Genomic DNA, 22,126 nt, shown 5'->3' with positions numbered 1-22,126 from the left:
GTCCCCATCCCCTCGCCACCATGATGGGGCGTGGGTGCTAATTACCCCCTCGATTATCACTCATTAAGCCCGGAGGAGCAGCTGGAGAGGGGTGGGCAGCGTTTTTGCGCCCCCCCTTTGCACCCAGCTGGGGCGCAGCCTCTCCTCCTGGCCACATTTTGGGGACGCAGCCGGCGAGGTGGGGCGAAAAAAACGTAAAAAAATCCAATTTCCACCCAATTTCCACCCAATTTCCACCAAATTTCCACCTCTGGCCGGCGCCTGGGAGCTGTGCGCATCCCAAAAGCCCTCATCTCAGATCTCCTCCCCGGCCAGCCCCCCCAAAAAATTAAAAACCAGTGAGCACGAGGGGAAGCCCAGCCCGGGGCTCGCTCCTTTGCAGGCTGACCTCGCAGCCTGGGTTGTTTTTTTTTGTTTTTTTTTTGCATGTTTAGAGCAAAGGTGCATGAAACAAGGAGGGGAGGCAGCGCCGCGTCGGGCACGGGGTTTGGTGGGAGAAGCCCTCGCCCCCCCCGTGCCAGCCCCCCCAGGGGAGGCCCCAAAACCCCCCCAAAAAGGGGCTGCGTGCTGGGATGGTGATTTATTATTTTAGGGTTCTCGATGCTTGAAGGATCTTTCAACGCCCGTTGCCTGGAGACTGCCTCCTTTATTTTATTTTATTTTATTTTAATATTATTTTATTTTATTTTTTTGTTTCTCGCTTTTTTTTTTTTTTTTTTTTTATTTACGTTTAAAGGAAAAAAAAAAATTACTGGTGAAAATGTTATTTATTGGCAGAAATTATTTAATATAATTTCTTTTTTTTTTTTTTTTTGTGAACAAGGAATGAATTTGTTAGAACTGTCTTAATGTAAATCGGAAGTCATCTTTAAGGAGAAAAAAAAAAAAGAAAAAAAAGAAAAAAAAAAGAAAAAAAAAGTTTAAAAAATCGACGCAGTCGCTCGGCTCCGCTGTGGTTCCTTGGGGGCAGCCCTGGGGGCTTGGGGAGGGAGGGGATGGGGGATTTTGGGGTTTGGGGACCCCTTTTTGGGCCCAAAAAAGGGACAAGGCGCCGTGCTGGTGCCTCCGGTGCTGCTGCTGCGCCTCGGCGCTTGGCCTCACCTCCTTGGAGAGCCCTCAGCCTCCTCTCCTCGCCCTTAAAATGGGTAAATAACGAAATAACGCTCTTTTTGGGGCCGGGGGGGGGATGCTGGCTCCTTCTTTTACCCTCAACATCCTTCTCCTTTCTCTCCAAGGCTCGTTGGAGGAGCGGAGGCGCTGCCTCCCGCTGTCGAGGCCACCTCTCCATGCGCTCTCCCACCTCTCCGACCCCCTCATCACCCCAATCACCCTTTTTTTTTCCCTTTCACCCCTTTTTTTTTCCCCTTCACCCCCTTCCAGAACCTCATCCCACCACCACCTCCTCCCCAACCTTCCCCCTGTTTGGGGTCAGCCTCCGGCCTCGCTCCCCTTCGGGGGTCTCCCCTTTGGCCTCGCCGTCCCGTGGCCGTCCCCCGGCCTCGCGGCGCGCTCCCGGCTGGCATCGCCGCGCTGAGCAAACAGGAAACACTCGCCCTTTGTTAATCCTGGCCCGGGCTGCGCGTTAAATATTTATCTGCCCGCGGAGGCTGGTGCTGGGAGCGGGGCGGGGGGAGGCTGGGACAGAGGCCGGTGGCACGGGGACGCAGCCCGGAGGCTGCCGAGGTGAGCGCGGCACCGACAGCGCACGGAAATGGGTCCGAAAAGGGGGTTTTTGGTGATGGTGAGGGGTCACGGGGGGGGTTTTCTGCGCTTGGAGGGCTGTGCAGGGGGAGGCTGTGACCTTTGGGGGACCTCTGGGTGGCACTGGGGACGTGGCGGGGTGAGCGGGGCGAGGACGGGATGGAGTCGCCAGCACCGCGGGGTGCGCCGCCTGCACCCCTAATTGCAGCCCTATAAATTGCTACCCCCTAATTGCTACCCCCCTAATTGTTGCCCCCCTAATTGTTGCCCCCCTAATTGCTCCTGTGCTGCCTCCCCGGGGCCGGACTCCGTTCCCTTTGGGGTTCCACGTCCTCCAGGAGCGAGGAGGGTGCCCTCTCCCATCACCTTTGTCCCTTGGGTGCCCCCACGCCCTGCGCCTTCGTCCCCAGCTGCGGCTTCTCGGTGGGGGAGGCCGGCACCGAAGCCTCCCTCCCGCTCAGCCTCCGCTCCTGGCGGGGGGGAGGCCGGGCCTCACGTGAGGAGCACGGGGCAGGGAAGGGCCGGGGCTGCCCGGTTTCGGGGCCGTCAGCAGTTTTGGGGAGCGGCGAAACTGGGAAGCGAGCGTGGTGGTGGGGAGCACCCGGAGGGAATGAGGTGGGCTCGGGGGGCGCGCGCCCACCCTGGGGCATCGGGGAGTTGGGGTGTCCAACGGGGGGGTCCCCAAATCCTGCCCCCCCAAAAAAAAAGGGATAGGAGGTCACTGTAGGAAACCAGGCAGCAGTGGGGACGGGGATTGCGTTGTCCGTGCGCCCCCGTTGAGGGGTTGTAGGGCAGCACGGAGCCCCTCTCCGCACCCCAGACCCCAACCGAGCCATTTTCTCCCCAAAACCCCCTTCCAGAAGCCCCCCTCGGGCCAGCAGGGAGGACCCCACGGGGGGTGCCTGCAGCGGGGAGCCGTCGGCGCCGGGCTTGGCCCCGTGTCGTCAGCGGGAAGGCGTGCGCGGGGCGTGGGATGAGTTCAGCCTCTTGGCTCTGCTCCCTGGATCCCGTTCCTGGAAATGTCACTGGAAACTCTGAATGGGCCGGCCCTGCTCCAGAGCGGGGCGCACTGGGGGTGGGGGGGGGGACACAAACGTGCCCCAGTGGGGGGGGGGGACCAGGGCACGCGGGCACCCGCCGGAGAGCTCGGGATCATCCGCGGGGCTTGGGGCTGCTGCTGGAGAGAGGGGGGGGCTCGGGGATGCTGCAGGGGGTCTGGGCTTGGGGGGCCTCTCCCCGCCACCCACCCGCTGCGTGCTGAGCTCGCGGAGAAACATCTCGGGCCGCTCGTTCCTCGCCCCTGCCTGCTGCTCCCCGCTCCCCCCGCCGCCCACCGCCTCCGTCCCGCACCCCGCGGGGCTCCACGGGCCCCATGCGCGGCCCCGCTGCCCGCGGGCCCCCCGCCGGGGAGGTAAGAGGGGGCTCCAAGGGGGTGCAGGGGGGCTGCAGGGGTCGGATGGGGTGCAGGGGGTGTGGGTGCCTGCACCCGGCTTTGCTCGCCTTAGGGTGAATGTTTCTCGGGGTGTTAATCCCGTTAATTACTGGTGGGTTCAGTGCGGAGCTGGCAGTGGTGGGACTTGGGGGGCCGGGGGTCCCACGTAGGTGACGTGCGGGGTGCCAGGGGTGAAAACGCACCCGGGAGGGGCTCCTCAGCCAGCTGGCTTTTTGAGGAGGGGTCTGCGAGGTGCTTGGGGCCCTGCCAGGATCCCCCGAGGCGCCCAAGACCCCACGCCGAGGGGTCCCACGGGTGAGGGGCGCAACGCGGCGCCGCCGTGCCCGGTGCGCACGGTGATGCTCGGGGGACTCCTGGGCAGGGGGTGAGCAGGACACGGGTGCTGACAGCACCCCAAAGGGCCCCCATCGTGCAGGAGCCACCCCAAAGTGGGGGAACAAGGGGGTTAAGGGGACGGGGAGGGGGTCCCATCCCCATCCTGGTGCGCCCCCGCCCCGTGCTGCAGCCCTGGCAGCGCGCTGCGGCGGTGACTCATGAGCTGCGCCTCTGCCGCCGTTCCCACTCCTCCCGCTGCTGCTCTCCTCTCCTCTCCTCCTGCTTCTCCTCCTCCCCTCCCTGTTTGCTCGGCAGGGTGGGGAAAAATACTTTTTGGACTTTCTGTTTCGTTGCTCGGCCCCGGGGGGGAGGCTGCGCCCGCTCTCCCCCCCCCCTCTGCCCCCACATGCCCGGGCGCGCTTCGCCCGGCGGCTCCCGGCACGGCACGGCGAGGACGTGGCTGGCACCAGGATGCCAGGATGATGTGCCACCACTTGGCCACCACGCCAGCCCTCCCCTGGGTGTCTTTTTTTTTCCCTTAAAAGGCTCACGGGGATTTTGTGGGCCCCCAGGCAGAGCCCCCCGAGTGGAGCTGGTGGAGCCGGGGGGCATGGGGCCGCCTGTGGGGGGGGGATGTGGGTTTGGGTGGGGGGTTCCCAAAGGTGGTGCCAAGCCTGGGGGGGCTGGATCCGTCCGTGGCCACGTGGAGAACAAGTGGGGGAGCCCCAAGGGGGCTGGGGGGGCACGGACCCACCGTGAGGGGTCCTATAGGGACCCATGGGGGGCCCTATCCTGCCTCTGAGCCCGGAGGCTGTGCCCCTGTGCCCCCCAGCAGGGTTATGGGGACCCCCCCCAGCACGTGGTGATGTGACTGAGTGGGGCTGGGGGCTGCGGGACCCCTGTGCCTGTCGAGGGGGGATTTGGGGAGCCGCTCCTCAACCCCCCCCGTTCGCCCCGTCCTCGTGCAGCAGGTGCCCGTCATCCGCCACCGCGGCTCCAACACGCTGAATTTCGACTTCCACGACCCCTCCCCAGCTGAGCACGCCCGAGCTGCCCCCAGAACCCCAGGTACCTGCCCCCAGCCCCCCTGGAGCCCCTGCCCTGCACCCTTGGGACCCAGCAGCTGCCCCCACGCGCTGCTCAGCGACACCCAGGGGCGTCACCACCCTCCCCATCACCTCGTCCCCAGCCAACGACTGGTACCAGACCTGGCCGGCCAAGGAGGCGAAGGCTCCCAGCACCCCAACACCCTCTCAGGACCCCATGCAGGGCCCGGGGGCTGCCGCACCCCCAAATCCCACCCCCAGTTGCCCAAGGCCACCGGGCTGGTCGGCCACATGGACCAAGGACAGCAAGCGGCGCGAGCGGCGCTGGGTGAAGTACGACGGCATCGGGCCGGTGGACGAGACGGGGATGCCCATTGCCTCGCGCTCGGTGAGTCGGGGGCGTGGGGCCGGGCTCTGCCACCCCTTTGGGACCCTTCCTCACCATCCCCACCGTGTCCCTGCAGAGCGTTGACCGCCCCCGGGACTGGTACCGCAGCATGTTCCAGCAGATCCACCGCAAGCTGCCCGGTGAGTCCCGGTGCCGCCGGTGCCACCGGTGCCGTGGCGCGGCACGGTGCCCGCTCAACCTCCTTCTCCTTCCCCACAGAGCCAGACTGGGATGCCCAGCACTGCCCCACAGGTAGGCGCTGCCTGGGGACGGCACCGCAGGGCTGGGGACCCCCAGGACCCCCCCCAGGAGCCCCAGCTCAATGTGGTGTCTCCGTGTCCCCCCCCTCAGAGCCGCGGAGGAAAGGGCTGCCAAAAACCGAGCGTCCCGGTGTGCCCAACGGGACGGACTGGTGAGTGTGGTGGCATGGGGTGGCATCGCCATGGGGGCACGGGGACGCTGTCCCCAGCACGGTGCCCGCATGGCACAGGGGGGCTCAGCTCCCCCCGGCTCCCCGCAGGGCCCAGTGGGGTGACCCCGGTGCCGACGCAGAGCCCGGCAGCATTTTTGACTACGAACCGGGGAAATCCTCGGTGCTGGAGCAGCCTGGGCAGGTAAAATGGGGGAAATTCCTCCTGAAACAGCACAAAGCCCCTCGGGGGGTGCCCACGGGCACTGCGGGGTGCCCAGAAATAACAGCCCCGTGCCCTTTTACAGCCCCCAGCTGCAGTGCCCCCAGCACGAGCTCAGCCCATCGAGGTAAGCTGCTGAACCCAAAGCCCTGGTGGCTGCGGGTGGCTGGGGGGGGACTGGGGGTGGCAGCGGGGGTCCCGCTGGCACAGGGCAGTGCCCAGGTCACACCCCACAGCCCCGTCCTGCCCACGCAGGTGCTGCTGCAGCAGGAGCTGGAGCAGCTGAGCGAGGAGCTGGACAAGGACATGAGGGCCATGGAGACGCGCCAGCAGCCCCGCAAGGTACCCCACACCCCTGCCACCCCCCTTTGGGGGTGACGGAAGCTGTCTGAGCACCCCGATGTGCACCCATCCGGATGCGTGCGCCCACCCAGAGGTGCACCAAACCCAGACGTGCACCCAATCCAGCTGTGCGCCCAGCCAGACGTGCGCCCACCCGGCTGGGCGTGCGCCCAGCGGACCCCGGCGGCGCACCAAGGGGGGCGCACACCCAGCCCTGATGCGCAACCCAGCAGGATGGGCGCACACAGCTGGAGCCCTGCACATCTGGACGGGCGCACACAGCTGGCCACCAGGACGTGCCCGTGGCCGTGGTGCCGTGGCCGTGGCGCCGTGGAAGCTAGGACCCAGCCCGGCGGCGCCGTCCGGCTGGCTGCCGCTGGCTGTGCGCAGCCGGAGCTGGACTCCCTCGCTTCCCGCGGAGACTCGGCCTCTCGGATGATTAATTTTTCTCTCTCCCACCCCCTTCCCGCTCCTCTCTCCGGCAGAGCTCGGCGGCTGCTCCCACCGCTCGCTCCCCTGCTCCGGCCTCTCCGGCGGCTCAGTGAGTACGGCCACCCGCTCCCCAAAACCCCCAGCCCCAAATCCCACAGCCCCAAATCCCACAGCCCCAAATCCCCCAGCCCCAAATCCCGCAGCCCCCAGCCCCTCTCCACCCATGGGATCACAGCGGGACGGGACCCCATTTGTGGCTGGCTCACTCCTCGCAGAGATTTGGCTACTTTGGGGTGCCCACCCTGACGTCCCCGCTCATCCCCACGTCCCCCCCACCACCACCCCGAGCCCCCCGTGGCTCCGCTGGCTGCGCCCTCCCCACGGCCGGACACGGGTGGGGAGCTCGGAGCCCGGAGCAGCTCCGGGGCTGGGCTGGCTGCCCGCTGGGTGGGACGGGGCTGGGACGAGGCTGACCCTTTCCCCTGTCCGGCCCGCGCGGGGACACCGTGTCCCGGCGCTTGGCTCAGCCCCAGGGGAGGTGCCGGGCGCTGGCTTCCCACGCCGCGGGGAGGGGACACCGGTGACAACAGCCCCTGGGGGTCGGGGCGACCACCCACACCTCCAGGACCCCCCCCCCCCCCCATGCACCAGGACCCCGGGGTTCAATACTGGGGGGTCTGTCCCCGAGCTGCGCCCCAGGATGGAACATTTTTGGTGGCACGTCACCCGCTGTCACCCGCAGGAGCCCGCTGCTGTCCCCCCGCCGGCTGCAGAGCCCCCCCGGTGCCCCCCACCCGCCCGCCAGCCCCAGCATGGAGAGGGGGGGGCTGGGGCTGGCTGGGGAGCGGAGCCGTGCGGCCCCCAGCAGAGGTGAGACCCCCCCCATAATTTAAGCCCAGATTTGGGGCACCCCATGCACCCTTTCCCTGCCTCCTGGTGACCCCCCCCACGCCGTGACACCCCCCCCAAAGTGACACCCCCCTCCTTGCAGACCTCAGGCCCGGCACCCTCCCCAGCCTGTCGGATTTTGGGGACCCCGCAGAGGCTGTCAAGAGGGAGGAGAAGAAGGTGAGGCCCCTTCCTGGGGGGGGTCAGGGATGGCCAGGGAGGGGCCCCCCCTTAACCCACTCTCCCCCCAGATGAAAGCTGCCCGCCTCAAATTCGACTTCCGAGCTGAGTCCCCCAAGTAAGTGATGACGTCCCCGTGTCCCCAAGGGTCCTTGCAGGGGGGGGGACACCAGATCTAAGGGGGGGGACACACGCCGGTGTCCCCCCCCCCCGGGGCTGGCGTCGCTGAGGGCTGCTGCTGGCAGGGAGCTGACGCTGCAGAAGGGGGACATCGTCTACATCCACAAGGAGGTGGACAGGAACTGGCTGGAGGGCGAGCACCACGGCCGCGTGGGCATCTTCCCCTCCAACTACGTGGAGGTGAGCCTGGGGGTGCCGGGGGGTTTTGGGGGGGATTTTGGGGAGCCTGGAGATGATTTCCACCCCCCTGTGTCCCCATCCCATAGGTGCTGCCCCCCACCGAGGTGCCCAAGCCCATCAAGGCGCCCAGCATCCAGGTGCTGGAGTACGGCGAGGCCCTGGCGCTCTACAACTTCCGCGGGGAGCTGCCCGTCGAGCTCTCCTTTCGTAAGGTATTGATGTGCCGAGCCGTGCCGGGCTGTGCCGAGCCGTGCCAGGCTGTGCTGGGTTGTGCTGAGCCATGCCGAGCCGTGCCGAGCCGTGCTGGGCTGTGCCGAGCCGTATTGAGCTGTGCCAAGCTGTGCTAAGTTGTGCCAGGCTGTGCCAAACTATGCTGAGCCATGCCGAGCTGCACTGAGCCGTGCCAAGCTATGCCAAGCCAAGCTGAGCTGTGCTGAGCCATGCCGAGCCATTCTGAGCCATGCCAAGCCGTGCTGAGCTGTGCCAAACTCTGCCGAGCTGTGCTGAGCTATGCTGAGCCATGCTGAGTCGTGCTGAGCTATGTTGAGCCATGCTGAGCTGTGCCGAACTGTGCCAAACTGTGCTGAGCTGTGCCAAGCTGCACCGAGCTGTGCCGAGCTATGCTGAACCATGCTGAGCTGTGCCGAGCCGTGCCAAAATATGCAGAGCCGTGCTGAGCCGTGCCGAGCTGTGCTGAGCTGAGCTGTGCCGAGCCATGCTGAGCCATGCTGAGCCATGCCAAGCTATGCCAAGCCGTGCCAAGCTGTGCCGAGCTGTGCCGAGCCGTGCCGAGCTGTGCCGAGCCATGCCAAACTATGCAGAGCCGTGCCAAGCCGTGCCAAGTTGAGCTGTGCCGAGCCATGCCGAGCCATGCTGAGCCATGCTGAGCCGTGCCGAGCCGTGCTAACCCACGTTCCCCCCCCCAACAGGGCGAGCGGGTCTGCCTGGTGCGCAGGGTGGACGAGCACTGGTACGAGGGGCGCATCTCGGGCACCAGCCGCCAGGGCATCTTCCCCGCCAGCTACGTGCAGGTGCTGAAGGAGCCGAGGGTCAAAGCCTCGCCCGACGACTTCCCACCCTCGCCCACCCCCGCCAGCCCCCGGCTCCCCGCCGTGGCCCCCTCCCCGCAGCACTCCCCCGGCCCCCGTGGCCCCCAGCTCCCCGCCGGCTCCCCCGGGACCCCTCGGCGGGTGCCGGAGCGGGGTCCCGGTGACCCCGGTGGGTGCCCGTCCTCCCCTCACCCCCTCGGGTTCGCCTTTCCCCCCTCCCCAAAGCTGCCCCGTGCTGGAGCCCCGGCCCCCAGCCCCTCACCAGCCCTCGCCTGGCCCCCCGAGCAGGTGAGTTGCCCCCATCCCCATCCCGTAACCCTATTAGGGCCGCGGGTGCTGCCCCATAACACCTCTCCCTTTCTCCCCCCCGCAGCGCCCAGCCGTGGGGGCACCCGCCAGCACCCCCCCTACCCCTTCCCCATCCTACAACGGCTCCGAAATCCAATGGACCCCGTAAGTAGGGCCGGGAAGGTCCCGGTGTCCCCGTGTAGGGCCAGCAGCCCCCTCACCACGGCACCCCACAGGTACCGGGCTCTCTACCAGTACCGACCCCAAAACGCCGACGAGCTGGAGCTGCAGGAAGGGGACCGCGTGGACGTGATGCAGCAGTGCGACGACGGCTGGTTCGTGGGTGCGTGGCCGACGGGGACGGGATGGGGACACCGCGGGGGGGTCACCGCCGGCCTCACCGCCTCGCCTTTCTCCCCAGGGGTGTCCCGGAGGACGCAGAAATTCGGCACTTTCCCCGGCAATTACGTGGCGCCCGTGTGAGCGGAGGAGCCACGACCCCACAACCCCCCCCCCTGCGGCCACCCACGGGGGCACGAAGCCCCCCCAGCTCCTGCCGCCCCTATGGGGTGCCTGTAACAGGGACCAATCCTCCACCCGGTGCCTTAACCCGACCCTTTTTTCGCTCTGCCCGGTGCCTTATCGCCCACAACCCGGTGGCCGTGCCTCTCCTTCCCTCTCCGGGTGGTGCCGGGGGGGGGTCCCCGGGGGTTCCCCGGCCCGGCCGTGACGGCTGCGACCCGAGACGCCGGCCCCGGGGCCGTGCCACGCGTGCCTTTGCTTCTTGTCCAGCATTAAAACTCAGCTCAGCCCCACCTGAGGCCCTGCCTGGTGATGTGGGGATGGGGATGGAGCCGGTGGGGAGGTGCCCATATGGGATTTGTGGGGGTAGAGACCCTGGGGGCTGCGTGGCGGGGACGGCGAGTGGCCCTATGGGGTCAGGGGCGATGCTGCGTGGGGTTGCAGTGGGGTGTGTGGGGCTGCGGTGGTGCTGGGGGGGGGTTAAATGGTGTTTGTGGGACTTGCAGCGGTGCATGGGGTGCGCCGTGGTGCTTGTGGGGCTGCAGGGGTGCTTGTGGGGTTTTTTGGTGATGCTTTTGGGGACGTGCAGCCGTGCTCACGAGGCCTTGCAAAGGCGCATGGGGGGGTTGCAGTGGTGCAGGGGGGGTTGCAGTGATGCAGGGGGGTGCATAAAGATGCATGAGGGGGTTGCAGGGGTGCATGGGGGGGTTGCAGTGGTGCATGGGGGGCTGTAAAGGTGCATGGGGGGGTTGTAAAGGTGCACGGGGGGGTCGCAGTGGTGCAATGGGGCTGTAGGGCGGGGGCTGCATTTATTCTCAGGGCACATCCCCGATGCTGCGGGGGGGGGGGGGGGATGACGGCCCCACGGGGCAGCGACTTGTGGGGTCGCAGTGCCTCCCCCACCCCTCCCCAAAAAAAAAAAAAAAAAAAAAAAAAAAAAAAAGGGAAAAAAGGGGGCAGGGTCCTCGGGCACCCCCCTCTCCACCGCCCCCCCACACCGTGCGCCCCGTCGGGGCTGCCGTGCCCCACAGACGGCGCTGCGGAGCCGCCCCCTCCCGGCCCGGCCCGGCCCCGCCGGGCTCCGCCGGCCCCTTCCGAGGGGGCGGCGCCGCCACCGGGGCCCCGCTCGGTTCCTCAGCCCCACGGGGCCCCCCCGGGCTCGGCCACCGCCGGTGAGTGCGCCCGGAACGGGGGGCGCACGGGGGGGGAGCGCACGGAGAGGCTGGGGACGGCGTGGAGAGGGGCAGAGGGGTCGGGGGGCTGAGGGGTCGGGGGGCTGAGGGGTCGGGGGTTGTGGGGTCGGGGGGCGCAGGGCGCGGGGGGGTGCGGGGAGCCGGTGCCGGGGTGCTGCGGGGCAGCCGTCGGGGTCCCGCTGGCACCGGCCCCGTCGGGGGGTGCTGGTGCCGGGGGGACCCCGGGGTTTTTGGCGTCGCCCCCCCAAGTGGGCTGCGGGCAGGGGGTCCCGCAGGTGTGTCCCGTTGCCCCCCATGTCCCTCTTTCATCTCCTGTCACCCCCTGGCGTCTCCTGTCACCCGCTGTCCCCCCCCCGGGTGGCACCGCCAGGCGCTGCGGCCACAAAGGCAGCGCTGTGCCGGCGGGGTGCGGGGGGTGGGAGGGGGTAACGGGATCGGATTTGGGGTGAAGGGGATGGATTTGGGATGAAGGGGATGGATTTGGGGTGAAAAGGACGGATTTGGGGTGGAGGGGACGGAGGGGGGCTCGGGGGCTGCGCGCGGACGGGTGATGGGCACGGCCTCGGGGATGCTGCCCCCCAGGCTGGGCTTGGGGAGGGGGGTTTGGGGTTTCCTCCCGCCGCCGCTGCTAAAGCCCAGCCCAGGAAATTCTTCCGGGCAGCCTCTCAAGCCCCTCTTTGTGAGCCTGGGATTTTTAAAATGCCTTCCCCGGCGGTTGCGGACGCGGTGCCCGGCTCCCGGGGCTGCTTTGGGACTAGGGGACGACGGGGACGGGGCAGGGAACGGGGCCGCCAGACCCAACCTTTAGGGCAGGGGCTGCCCCCATCCCACTGAAGCCACCAAACCCGAGGGTTTCCATGCTCCCTGCGCACCCCTCAGCATCCTCCAGCACCCGTTGGGCTGCAGGGGACCGGGTTCGGGTCTCCTGGGGTTTGGGTTCGTGCCTCCTTCCCCAGCTGGCCGTAATTTCCCCTCCAAACCCTGTTGGCTTGGCCCTGCTGCGTCGGCCTCGGTGCCAAGATCCCGATTTTCTGCCTCGCACGAGGCCCCTGGGGTGACCTTTACCAGGGATTGGGGTGCTGGGATGCGGGGTAAAGGCTTTAAACCAAGAGCAGGGAGATTGGGGTTGGAGATTGGGAATGGGTCCCTTCCAACCCAACCCATCCCATGTTTTTTTAGCCCCGTGATTCCTCCCCAAACTGATCCCCTGACCCCACAGCCCCACGAGCACACAGCTTGGGGTCCCCCTCGTCCCCACGGGGCCGCGGTGGGGAGGAAGCCACCGGCTTCATCCGGGGCTGGGGGGGCGGTGAGAGGAAGCGACGGCGCGAAGGCGCGGGTCCCCTCCCCGGAAGGAAGGCGCTTTTGGGGCCCAGCACCCCGCTACCGGGACCCCTGCGGCGTGGGGCCGGGGGTTCCCCTCTCCCCTATCCCTTTGGCACCCCAAATTTCCCCACGCCGCCGTCCCCTCTCCGCGCAGAGCCGCCCGCTGCCATGCCGCTGAGCGTGACCTTGGCCGGCCCGGCCCCGTGGGGCTTCCGCATCACGGGGGGAAGAGATTTTGGGAAACCCATCACCGTCTCCAAGGTAGGAGCTCCCCTCCGGGCCGGGGTGCTGGGCGGGTGCTGAGCGGGGCTGCCCGACTGGAGCAGGATCCTGTTTGCCCTCCTCGAGGGTTTGCGCTCTGTGGGAACGGCCGCCGGCCCCACACGGGTTGGGTTGGTGCCGGGGGGGGCCCGTCTGTCCTCGTCCTTTGCACCCCACAGTGGCGTTGGTGCTGTTTTGGGAGGGCTAGGGGTGAAGGGAGGCTGTGGGTAAAAGGGATTTGGGGCCGGATTTGGGTGGATTTGGGGTGGATTTGGGGCCGGGGCCGGCCCTGGAGTGCGCACCTTGGCCGCGGAGGTGCACGAGGGGCGCGGAGCCGCTGCCCGGCTGCTCGGTGGCTCTGATCCCGGTGGCTTTGTCCCCGTGTCCCCTTCTCCTCGGAGGTGATGGAGCAGGGGAAGGCGGCCGCCGGCGACCTCCGCCCGGGGGATATCATCGTCTCCATCAACGGGGAGAGCGCGGCCGAGATGCTCAACGTGGAGGCGCAGAACAAGATCAAGCAGAGCCCCGGGGAGCTCCGGCTGCAGGTGGAGAGGTGGGCGAGGGGACGGGGAGGGGAAGGGTCCCCAAGGCACGGCACAGCAGCGTCCCCACCCCGTGCCTCGGTGTCCCCTTGGGGGGGTTTTTGGGGTTGTTTTTCCCCTCTGGCATCCCCCGGGGCTGCGCCATCCCTGCGGGGAGCCCGTCGCAGCTCTCTAATTAAAGCGTCAGGCGCTAACGAAGCCGGGCAGCCCTGGCAGCCGTTACCTGGCCGACCGGTGCTGCCTCTCCCCGGGGAGATGGGGGGGGCATTTGGGAGGGGTACGGGCACATTTGGGGGCTCCCCATCCCCGTGCCCCCCTTCTCTCGCCCCTCTCCAGCAGGGTGGGGAAGCGCCGAGGGCTTTGGCCACCACCCAAACGCCACAACCCCGGCGGCATTCCTCTCATACCGCTCCCCCCGGGGCGCTCGCCAGCCCCTGAGCGACTCTTTCAGGGCGTGGGGGGGGGGGTCCTTGGGAAGGTGCAGGACCCCTCCCCACTCTGCCCCCTCCCCAGGCTCCCGCCGCCCTCTCCCAGCCACACCAACGGGGACAGCTCTCCGGACAGGCTGGCTGTGCGCTTCCAGGTGAGACCCAAGGAGTCCCCAAATATTGTGTCCCCCCCCCCCGGGGGTTATTTCCAGCTGCCAGCATCTCCCCTTCCCTCCCCAGGACACCGTGAGGATGCGGGAGGAAGGCTCCTGGAGACCCCCACCCTTCGCCCCCCAGCCCTCCAGCCCCATCTCCCCCATCCCAAGGCTCGCTGATGGCCGGGGCGAGCTTGGGCTCGGTGGCCACGGGTAAGGCTGGGGGTCACGGGCGGGATCTGGCCAGGATCGGCCCCCCCCTGATGGCCCCGTGCTGTCCCCACAGCTCCCAGTCCCTGCCCAGTGCGCCCGAGGAGCTGCCACCACGGCCCAGCCTGCCCCAGGTGAGCGGGGAGCTGGGGGGGCTTCGGGGGGCAGGGGAAAGGTGCTTGGGAGGTTGCTTGGGGTGAATCTGGGTGCTGGCAGGCTTTGCAGCCCCAAATCTTAGCTCTTTGCAGCCCCAAATCTTGGCCCTCTGCAGCCCCACACCATCATCCCTTGCAGCCCCTCACACGCCCCTTTGCAGCCCCAAATCTTAGCTCTTTGCACCCCCAAATCTCACCTCTTCGCAGCCCCAAACCATTGCCCTCTGCATCCCCACCCCGTGCCCCTTTCCAGCTCCAAACCATCGCTCCTGGCAGCCCCAAATTTTATCTCCTTATAGCCCTAAACCGTTGCCATCTTACAGCCCCACCCCCTGCCCCTTCACCTCCCCAAATCTTTGCCCTTTGCAGCCCCACCCATGCCCATTTACACCCCAAATCTGCCCTTTGCATCCCACCCCGTGCCCATTTACACCCCAAATCTTTGCCCTCTGCACCCGCCGTGCCCCCACACAGCCCCGTGCCCACCTTATTGCCCAGCCCCTCTCTCCCCCAGGGCCCCGCCGCCGGTGCCGCCGGCACCCCCAGCCCCTTGGGCACCGGCGCGCCGCCCTGGGATGTTTTCCTCTCTCCTACCCGGCATTTTTGGCAGCAGCACCGAGGCTGGGGAGGCCAAACCAGTTTGGGGAGGGCTTGTGGGGGGGGTGCCGGGGCGTTGGTTGGCAGGGGAGGGACCCGGTGCGCCCCCGGCTGCGTGCCGGGTGCCGCCTGGGTGCCCGGGGTGGGGGCTGTGGTGTCTCTCCCCCGCCTCCCCGACCGGTCTTAGGGTGCCCACGTCCCCCCAGCCCTCCTCCCCGATGTGGTTTCGGGAGGTTTTGCCTCCCCGCCTTCCCTTCCCCTCTGTCCCGGGGATGTTTTCCAAGCCCAAATCGGGAAGCGCGGTGGCCCCGAGCGCCGCCCGTTCCAGCTGCCTTTGGCCGCGGCCCCGGCCGCCCCTTGGCTCCCGCAGCCCTCCCGCTCCCTCCTTCCCCCCCCCTTGCTCTTTATTTGCTTTGGAGGGACCCCACGGGGTCCCTCCCTGCCCCAAAACCACCCCGAGGTGGCTGGGGCAGAGCATCCCGCAGCTGGGGTGCCCCTGGAAGCGCCGGGACCCCAAAGCTGCGGCGAGGGGCGAAGCCTCCCTCGGATCCTGCCTCGCCTCGCACCCTTGGCGCTGGGTTCCTCGGATGAGGCCAAGGCACCCAGCTCCACCCGGGCCTAATTTTAGCTCCTTCTTCACCCTCCCGTGGCCCTGAGGAGCCTCGGTGTCGCCTCTCTCCATCCCCACGGGGTCCGGGCAGGGAGCAGCGAGCGGGGCCGTGCGGGGTTTTCCTCGTCCCCGTCCCCGCGGGTTCCTGCTGGGGGTTTTGCAGCTGCTGCGTGGCGGCTGCTCCCGGGAACGTCGGGAACATCGGCTTCCACTTATCGGGGCTGTGCCTTTCCTGCCTCGCCGCTAAGCAGGAGCAGATGCCGGGGAGGGGAATGGGCACAGGCATAGGGTTACGGCACGGGGAGCAGCCCCGCACCCAGCCACGTGGCTGGGGGGGCGCACGGGCTGGAGCAGGGCTCCTACAGCACCCCCCGTGCCCCCTCGGTGCTCTCACAACCCCTCTCTCCCCGTGCCAGGAGCCAAGAAGCCACCACAACAGCTCCCCGGGGCCTCTCCTGCCTCCTTCCCCCCGGCCACCGTCGCCACCGCACCCCTGGGAGACGGGCAGGGAGCAGCGCCCGCCTTCGCCCTCCCCTGGCCCCCGCAGCAGGTACAGAGCAGGGGGGGTTTTTGGGGCCAGGACAGAGGCAGGAAAGCCCCCAGCCCACCCGGAGCGGGCTCAAACCTCTCCGAGGGAGCCCTGCAAAGAGTTAACGCACCTGCGAGGCAGGTCGGGGTGTGGGAGGATTTTTGGGCAGGCTGGGGCAGGTGCGGGCAGCGGGTGCAGCGCGGCCGATTCGGGTGCCCGGAGCGCCCCCCAGGTCCCTTCCTCACGGTGTTGTTCCCCCCAGCCCGGGCCCCGAACCGGCCATGAGGCGCTTGGAGGAGGACTCGGAGGTGTACAAGATGCTGCAGGAGAACCGGGAGCTGCGGGCGGCCCCGCGGCAATCCAGCACCTTCCGCCTGCTGCAGGAGGCTCTGGAGGACGAGGGCGGAGGTGAGGGGCGCGGGGAGAAAACGGGGAGCTTGGGAGGTGTGGGGGGAGCTGGAAAAAGGGGTTGGCAGCAGCACCCTGATGGTTTCGTGTCCCCGCAGCCGGCCCTGCAGCCCCCTTCCCCAGCCGGCTCTCGCCCAGCGCCCGCAAGCCGGTGGCCGGCGTCCAGAAGCTGCACACGTGCGAGAAGTGCGGCAGCAGCATCGCGTGAGTTGGGGGGCTCTAAGAGGGGGTTGGAAGGAGGCAGGGACGGACAGACGGATGGAACAAGCTCGGGGGGGACACGTGGGGTGACCCCAAGCCACCGCCTGCCCCCCACCTTTCCCCCAGGACGCAAGCGGTGAGGATCCAGGAAGGTCGCTACCGGCACCCGGCCTGCTACGCCTGCTCCGACTGCGGCCTCAACCTGAAGATGCGGGGACACTTCTGGGTGGGCGACGAGCTGTACTGCGAGAAGCACGCCCGCCTGCGCTACCAGGGTGCCCCCGCAGCCCCCACCCCATCCTGAGCCCCCCCACCACCACCCGCGTCCCCTGCATCCGCGGGGAGCAGAGGGCACCCGCGGCACCCCGGTGGCCCCGCTGCTTTGGTGGGGAGGGGGCGCCTGGGGGGGCATGGCCAGGTTGGGCGTGCGATGAGCGGGGTCGGGTCTCAGCCTGGCTGGGCCGTGGGGTCCCTCGCTGGCACCGCTGGCACCCACGGGGACGTGGGGGACACGGGGGACACGGGGACGCTTGAGCACGCAGGCACCGGAGAGGGGGCTGGCACCGCTTCGCACCCTGCCTTCGAAGGGCTGCTCCGAGGAATTAAAGCAGATCTCTATATAAATATAATATATACCTGCTCCACGCCCCTGTCCGGTCTGTGTGGGGCAGCTGGGGGGAGGGACACGCCTCTCTCCGGGCCCCCCCCGGGGGTTTATCGGCGTTTTATTGCTGTTATCAGAGGCCTTTGTCCCGCCGAGGATCCCGGAGCTCTTATCTCTGCCCCACGTGCCTGTTTGCACGGAGGGGGCTTTGCTCTCCCCGCCCCGTGCCAAAACCCCAAAGCGCTCCCATAGCTGGGATGCGGCACGGGCAGGGGGCGGCCAAACCCCCCCACACCCCTCCTGGCCGCCCCCGCCCCGCCCCGGGGCCGTGCCGCCCCACAGCCCGGCCCCATAAAGAGGCCGAGGAGCGGTGGGGCTGGCCCCTCTGCCCTCCCCCCGTGCGCCCACCCCCGGTGCGCCCACCCCCGGTGCGCCCTGCCCGGTGCCAGGGATGCTTCGGCGCCGCGGAGCTTTCAGCGTGGAGCCGCTCCGGGGGCGCGGTGAGCTTCTGGGGGAGGGTCCCCGATGTGCCGAGGTCCTGCCGGAGGGGGCCCTCGCTGAGTTATCGGCGCTGGGGAGGGACCCTGAGGGTTCCCAGCAGCTCCAAATTACGGTGTCTGTGCTGGGTGGGTGTTCTAGGGGATCCGACAGCACTAATTTGTGCTGGGTGGGTGTCCTGGGGGCCCCCAGCAACCCTAATTTGAGGTGTCTGTGCAGGCGGGGGGGGCCTCAGGGTGTTGGCTGAGCTGGGAGTTTGCCTTCAAGCCCGCAGTGCTGGGGTCAAGGTCAACGCCTCCCCCACGCTGGGCGAGGTCTCGCACCCCCAGCCCATCTCTGCATCCCAAAGGACCCCTCCCACAGAGCCGGTGGCGGGGGCACGATCCCCTTTTAAAGCTTCCCGGCGGGGGGGGGTGCTCAGGGGCTGGGCAGGTGCCCACGCAGTGCGCCGGGAGCCCGTGGAAGTCGGGCGCGTGGGAGCGGCATTGCTGGGATGCGCGTGGGCCTCGGGGGCTGCTGAAAGGCAGGATTGTCCCCAAGGCCACCGCCGTGTCCCCAGCGCCCTGCCGAGCCCCGAGGGACCCGCGGTGAGTGGACGTGGGGCAGGAGAGAGCCCCGGGACCAGGCGGAGAGGGCAGGGAGGTGGCGAGGTTCCCCCGGCACCCGGCTGTCTGCCTGCAGCCTTGAAGTGCCCAAATCAGCCTCTCGCCTCCCCGTCTGGGATGGGGAGGGAGCCCTAACCACCGGCCCAGCCAGTATCACCCAGCCCAGATCCCGAAAGGGAACCAGTTGGGAACCAGTCCGGTAATGAGGTGCCTCTGGATACAGGGCTCCTGCTCCGGCTGGGGCGGGTATAAAAGGCAGCGCCGGGGACGTGCGCCCGGCACTCGGCTCTCGGCGATGTGGGGTGGCTCCCGCGCCGTCTGGAAGAGGAGGTGCAGCTGCTGTGAGTGCGTGGGGGGGCTGGCGGGGGGTTGGGCAGCTCCACACCCCAATTTGGGTGCACGGAGATGGGGGGGGGAAGAGCAGAGGCTTCGCTCCCCACCTCCCCGAGCCCTGCGCCGGGTCCCGGTGGGAAGGGAGGCGCGGGCTGAGGCTGCCGTCGTGTCCTGGGGTGCAGGGTGGTGGCCGCAGGATGCGGCCCAGCTGGGGCTGAGCATGTAGGGCGAGGAGTTGGAGGTGCCTGGAGCCGTCCTGCAGCGGGGGAAGCCAGCCCTGCAGTCCAGCAGGGTGCTGATGTCGGCTGAACCCCCCCCCCGGTGCCACCCAGGGGCTCCCTCTGGAGAGGGGTCCCCAGGTGGCGACGTCTCCAGCAGCCTCAGGGCAGGGCATGGGGCCGGTGGCCACGATGGGAGCGGTGCTAGCCCACACCCAGCCGCGTGCACCCCTTCTGTGGGGTCAGCTGGCGCCGTGCCCTGCGTGTGGTGCCCCCCAGGGACCCCCATCCGACGCCCTCGCCCCCGCAGATGGTCCCTGGGAGACGGCGGAGAGCTGCGTGGTGCGCACGTCCGCCAGCGTCTACCGTCGGCTGCACGAGAGCCCCCGGAGCCCCCCAGCAGGGATGAGCGGCGAGGAATCGGGCTCTTGGGACCCCCCCCAGCCCCTGCCAGCCCCGGGCAGCCCCCAGGCGAGCGGGCGGCTCCTCAAATCGGAGTCAGAGGACTCCGGGGTGGAGATGGCGAGCAACGAGAACTCGCCCTCCACCCCGCTGGGCTCCGAGAGCAGCTTCTCCCTCGACGGCTTCCAGCAGCCAGCCCACGGGGACCCTCCGAAGAGCCCCCCAGGAGGGGAGCGTGGTGCTGAGCCCCCCCGGCCCTTCCGCAGCCGCTCGGCCAGCAGGAAGCCGGGGCAGCAGCGCAGCAGGAGGCAGCGGCAGCTCAGCCAGCGCAGCACCAGCGCCGGGGACCCCCGGGAGCTCAGCGCCGAGGAGCCCGAAGCAGCCGGGGTGTGTGCCGGGGAGCAACGGAGGGGGGGAAAAACAAGGGGGTGCCTCGGCCCCCACGCATCCCTGGAGCTTTTTTCTCACCCCCAGGTGGACGCAGCGGTGCCGGGGCAGGGGCTGCGGTACCTGGAGCACATCTGCCAGATGCTGGAGCGCGTGGCGAGGCTGCAGCAGGACAACCGGCTGCTCCGGCAGCAAGCGGCGGGCGCCCGGCGCGCCGGCAGCGTGGTGAGGGTTGGGGCTGAAGGATGGGGACTTGTGGGGTTTGTGGGGTGTGAGGAGGGGGTCCCTGCTCATGCTCTCTGCCTCTCCTCGCACACAGCCCCACAGGGAGCAGGATCCGGCCCCGTGGAGGGGTGAGAGGTTCCGGGCGCGCTCGTGCTCCGACAGCCATGCGCCAGGTGAGGGGGGCAGGTGTGGGGGTGACACCGGGTTCTGTTCCCATTTTGGGGGCTCTGTCCCTGACCCTCTCTCTGTCCCCAATGTGTGGGTTCTGTCCCTGACCCCATTTCTGTCCCTGTTTTCAGTTCTGTCCCTGACACCGTCTCTGTTGGGGACAACCCATGTTGGGGACCCCATCAATGTCCCCAGTGTGTGGGTTCTGTCCCCAATATACGGGTTCTGTCCCCAGTGGGGGCTCTGCCCCTGACCCCATCAATGTCCCCAACATGTGGGTCCTGTCCCCAATACACGGGCTCTGTCCCCAACCCCACCTCCATCCCCCCGCAGCCCCCGACCCCGCGCCGTGCCGCAGGAGATGGGTGCACTCCGCCAGCTCCCCCAGCCTGCTGGAGCCCTCCGAGAGCGGGTCGGGCACCCCCTCCCCAGACAAGGTAAGGGCTTTGGGGGCGGGTTTGGGGTCCCCTGAGCCCCCCCCCAATCCATCCACCCCCCTGGTGACCTCCACCTCCCCCCGCAGGACGGGCGCTCGCACTGGGGGCGCGTCAAGGTGCTGCTCACCCGCCTGGCCCGGCGCTCCCTGCGGGGTGGCCGCTGCCGGTAGGATCGGGGACCACCCCCCCACACCCCTCCCACTCGACCCCTGGATGACATCACACCCCGCCGGATGACGTCACGCCCCACTGGATGACGTCACACCCTGCCAGATGACTTCACACCCCTCCAAATCACGTCACGCCGCACCGGGGCTGGTCCCCGTCCAGGCGCACCCCCCCCCTCCCCTTCTCCCTAATTTTTTTTCCTAATAAAAAGCTTTTTCCACGATTTCTCCGCCCGGTTGCTGTGTTGTCGCTTGATGACGTCACACCTCCCCCTTTCCCCCCCCCTCCCCTACCGTGACGTCACGCCGGAGCTCTCGCCCCCTGGCGTCACATCCGGTGGTGTGCTCCGGCGGGCGGCTCGGGCTGCGCCGTTTCCGCCCCATTTGTCTGTGCCCCCCCCGCCCCAAAATCCACTCACACCCCCCTCCCATCCCCTGACCCCACTCCCTTTACCCCCTGACCCCAAAAATGACCCAATTAAAGTGGCAGCCACCCCCCAAAGGGCCCCTTTCCAGGTGCGCAGCGGTGATTTTTGGAGAGGTTTTGGGGACCCCCCAAAATTTTGGCTGAACCCCCCCTTCCTATAGGGCCCCCCCACTCATCCTCCTTGCTGGGGCCACCGCTGACCCCCCCGGTGCCTGCCGAGCTGCTGCAGGGCGCACGGCACCTGCAGGAGGGTGCGTGGATTTTTGGAGAGGTGGGGGGGACCCTCCCCAAAAATGAGCTCCCCCTCCCCAAAATGAGCCCCCCCCCGGGCACGAGGGTCTCCTCAGGTGGGTGAGAAGCAGCGGGGTCTTCATCGGGGTCGCCAGCAGCCTGCACGAGTGCTTCGGGGTGGTGGATGAAGAGGTCTACAGCCCCGGGCGGGCGGTGCCATGGAAGGCGCTCAAGGTGCAGACGCTCTCCAAGCAGGTACCCGCGGTGAGACCCCCCCGGGGGCTGCTCTATCACCCCCCTGCTTGTCCCCGACCCCGTGTCCCACCTGGTCCTGGTGATGCTCCAGGTGTCACGGGTGTTTTGGGCACCTCAGGTTGTCCTGGTGATGCTCTGGGTGTCACGGGTGTCCCCGAGCATCACAGATTGCCCTGGTGCCCCTACCTCCTCTCAAATCCCCCCCCCGACAAGGGGCTGCTGCAGACCTTTAGGTTTTCTGGGGACAGAACCTCTCCGCCACCTCTTCCTATTCCTGTTTTTCCCCCCCAGCAGTGAACTTCTTCCCGTTGCCCCCTCCATTCCCCTGAGCCACCTGGGGAGGCAGCCGGGGCGAGGAGCAAAGGGTGCAGGAGCGACTGCCTTCAGTGCCAAGGTGAGGTCACTGTGGGATGGTACCCCAAAAAAAAAACCACAGAGATGCTGCGGGGCTCGGTGCCCAGCTCGGCCCTCGAGGTGGTGACAGCCCCGATGTCCCCGGGGTGTCTGCTGTGCCCCCAGGTGCTGCTGCTGTCCTCCCCGGGCTTGCAAAAAATCTGGGGGTTCTGCAAAAAATCTGGGGATGGGGGCTTTGGGGAGGAAGGGGGGAGGTCACGATGCAGCCCATGCTCAGCGCCTGCCTTTTCCTTGTTCCTGCTGGAGAGGAAGGAGGACGAAGCTGTGCTCATCGAGGCCGACCCCGTGCGCTGAGCGGGTTCACCAAGTGGTGAGTGGCAGCAGCGATCAAGGAGCGCAGTGTGGGGTTAAATCTCCCTGTCCTGGGAGTTCTTTCAGCTTTGGGATCTGGAGGGTGGTGCAAGAAACCAGCAGGAACCCGCTGCTGCTGTGGGAAACGGGGCCCTCCTGCCCAGCCCCGTGCCGGGAGCGCGCCGGGCGCATCCCTGCAAGTGCGCAAACGCCGCGTGGCGAGCAGCTGCTGGCACTTTGGTGGTGTTTTTTT

At 68.0% G+C, this 22,126-nt stretch overlaps 2 protein-coding genes across 2 annotated transcripts; both read left to right on the top strand.

The window, feature by feature from the left end:
* The first annotated feature begins 2,963 nt into the window (after nucleotides 1-2,963).
* Nucleotides 2,964-9,889, top strand: SORBS3 (sorbin and SH3 domain containing 3). The gene is made up of 19 exons (XM_032204111.1): nucleotides 2,964-3,112; nucleotides 4,438-4,537; nucleotides 4,659-4,903; nucleotides 4,980-5,043; nucleotides 5,123-5,155; nucleotides 5,255-5,315; nucleotides 5,424-5,517; nucleotides 5,621-5,662; nucleotides 5,791-5,877; nucleotides 6,363-6,418; nucleotides 7,052-7,179; nucleotides 7,301-7,377; nucleotides 7,449-7,495; nucleotides 7,623-7,737; nucleotides 7,824-7,949; nucleotides 8,667-8,768; nucleotides 9,160-9,239; nucleotides 9,311-9,417; nucleotides 9,496-9,889. Exons 1-19 carry the CDS (start codon nucleotides 3,074-3,076, stop codon nucleotides 9,555-9,557), a joined length of 1,665 nt encoding a protein of 554 aa, XP_032060002.1. The 5' UTR covers nucleotides 2,964-3,073; the 3' UTR covers nucleotides 9,558-9,889.
* Nucleotides 9,890-10,724: 835 nt separating this feature from the next.
* PDLIM2 (PDZ and LIM domain 2) lies at nucleotides 10,725-16,851 on the top strand. The gene is made up of 10 exons (XM_032204119.1): nucleotides 10,725-10,768; nucleotides 12,270-12,376; nucleotides 12,778-12,929; nucleotides 13,432-13,501; nucleotides 13,587-13,714; nucleotides 13,788-13,845; nucleotides 15,490-15,623; nucleotides 15,865-16,010; nucleotides 16,109-16,214; nucleotides 16,338-16,851. The coding sequence occupies exons 2-10, from the start codon at nucleotides 12,284-12,286 to the stop codon at nucleotides 16,513-16,515; spliced, it is 1,065 nt and encodes a 354-aa protein (XP_032060010.1). The 5' UTR covers nucleotides 10,725-10,768; nucleotides 12,270-12,283; the 3' UTR covers nucleotides 16,516-16,851.
* Nucleotides 16,852-22,126: the final 5,275 nt, after the last annotated feature.

Source organism: Aythya fuligula, chromosome 27 (genome assembly GCF_009819795.1).
Source record: "Aythya fuligula isolate bAytFul2 chromosome 27, bAytFul2.pri, whole genome shotgun sequence".
NCBI classification, from domain to species: Eukaryota; Metazoa; Chordata; class Aves; order Anseriformes; family Anatidae; genus Aythya; species Aythya fuligula.
The sequence above is the reverse complement of the archived record's forward strand: the minus strand, read 5'-3'. Positions and strand labels throughout refer to the sequence as shown.

What these genes read in the sequence shown, in the direction of transcription:
- PDLIM2 (XM_032204119.1), top strand. Translation starts at nt 12,284, where the DNA reads ATGCCGCTGAGCGTGACCTTGGCCGGCCCGGCCCCGTGGGGCTTCCGC. An exon ending in GGCTGGCTGTGCGCTTCCAG is followed by an intron (nt 13,502 to 13,586) that starts GTGAGACCCAAG and finishes TTCCCTCCCCAG; the next exon opens with GACACCGTGAGGATGCGGGA. An exon ending in CTTGGGCTCGGTGGCCACGG is followed by an intron (nt 13,715 to 13,787) that starts GTAAGGCTGGGG and finishes CTGTCCCCACAG; the next exon opens with CTCCCAGTCCCTGCCCAGTG.
- SORBS3 (XM_032204111.1), top strand. Translation starts at nt 3,074, where the DNA reads ATGCGCGGCCCCGCTGCCCGCGGGCCCCCCGCCGGGGAG. An exon ending in GATCCACCGCAAGCTGCCCG is followed by an intron (nt 5,044 to 5,122) that starts GTGAGTCCCGGT and finishes CCTTCCCCACAG; the next exon opens with AGCCAGACTGGGATGCCCAG. An exon ending in TCAAGAGGGAGGAGAAGAAG is followed by an intron (nt 7,378 to 7,448) that starts GTGAGGCCCCTT and finishes CTCTCCCCCCAG; the next exon opens with ATGAAAGCTGCCCGCCTCAA.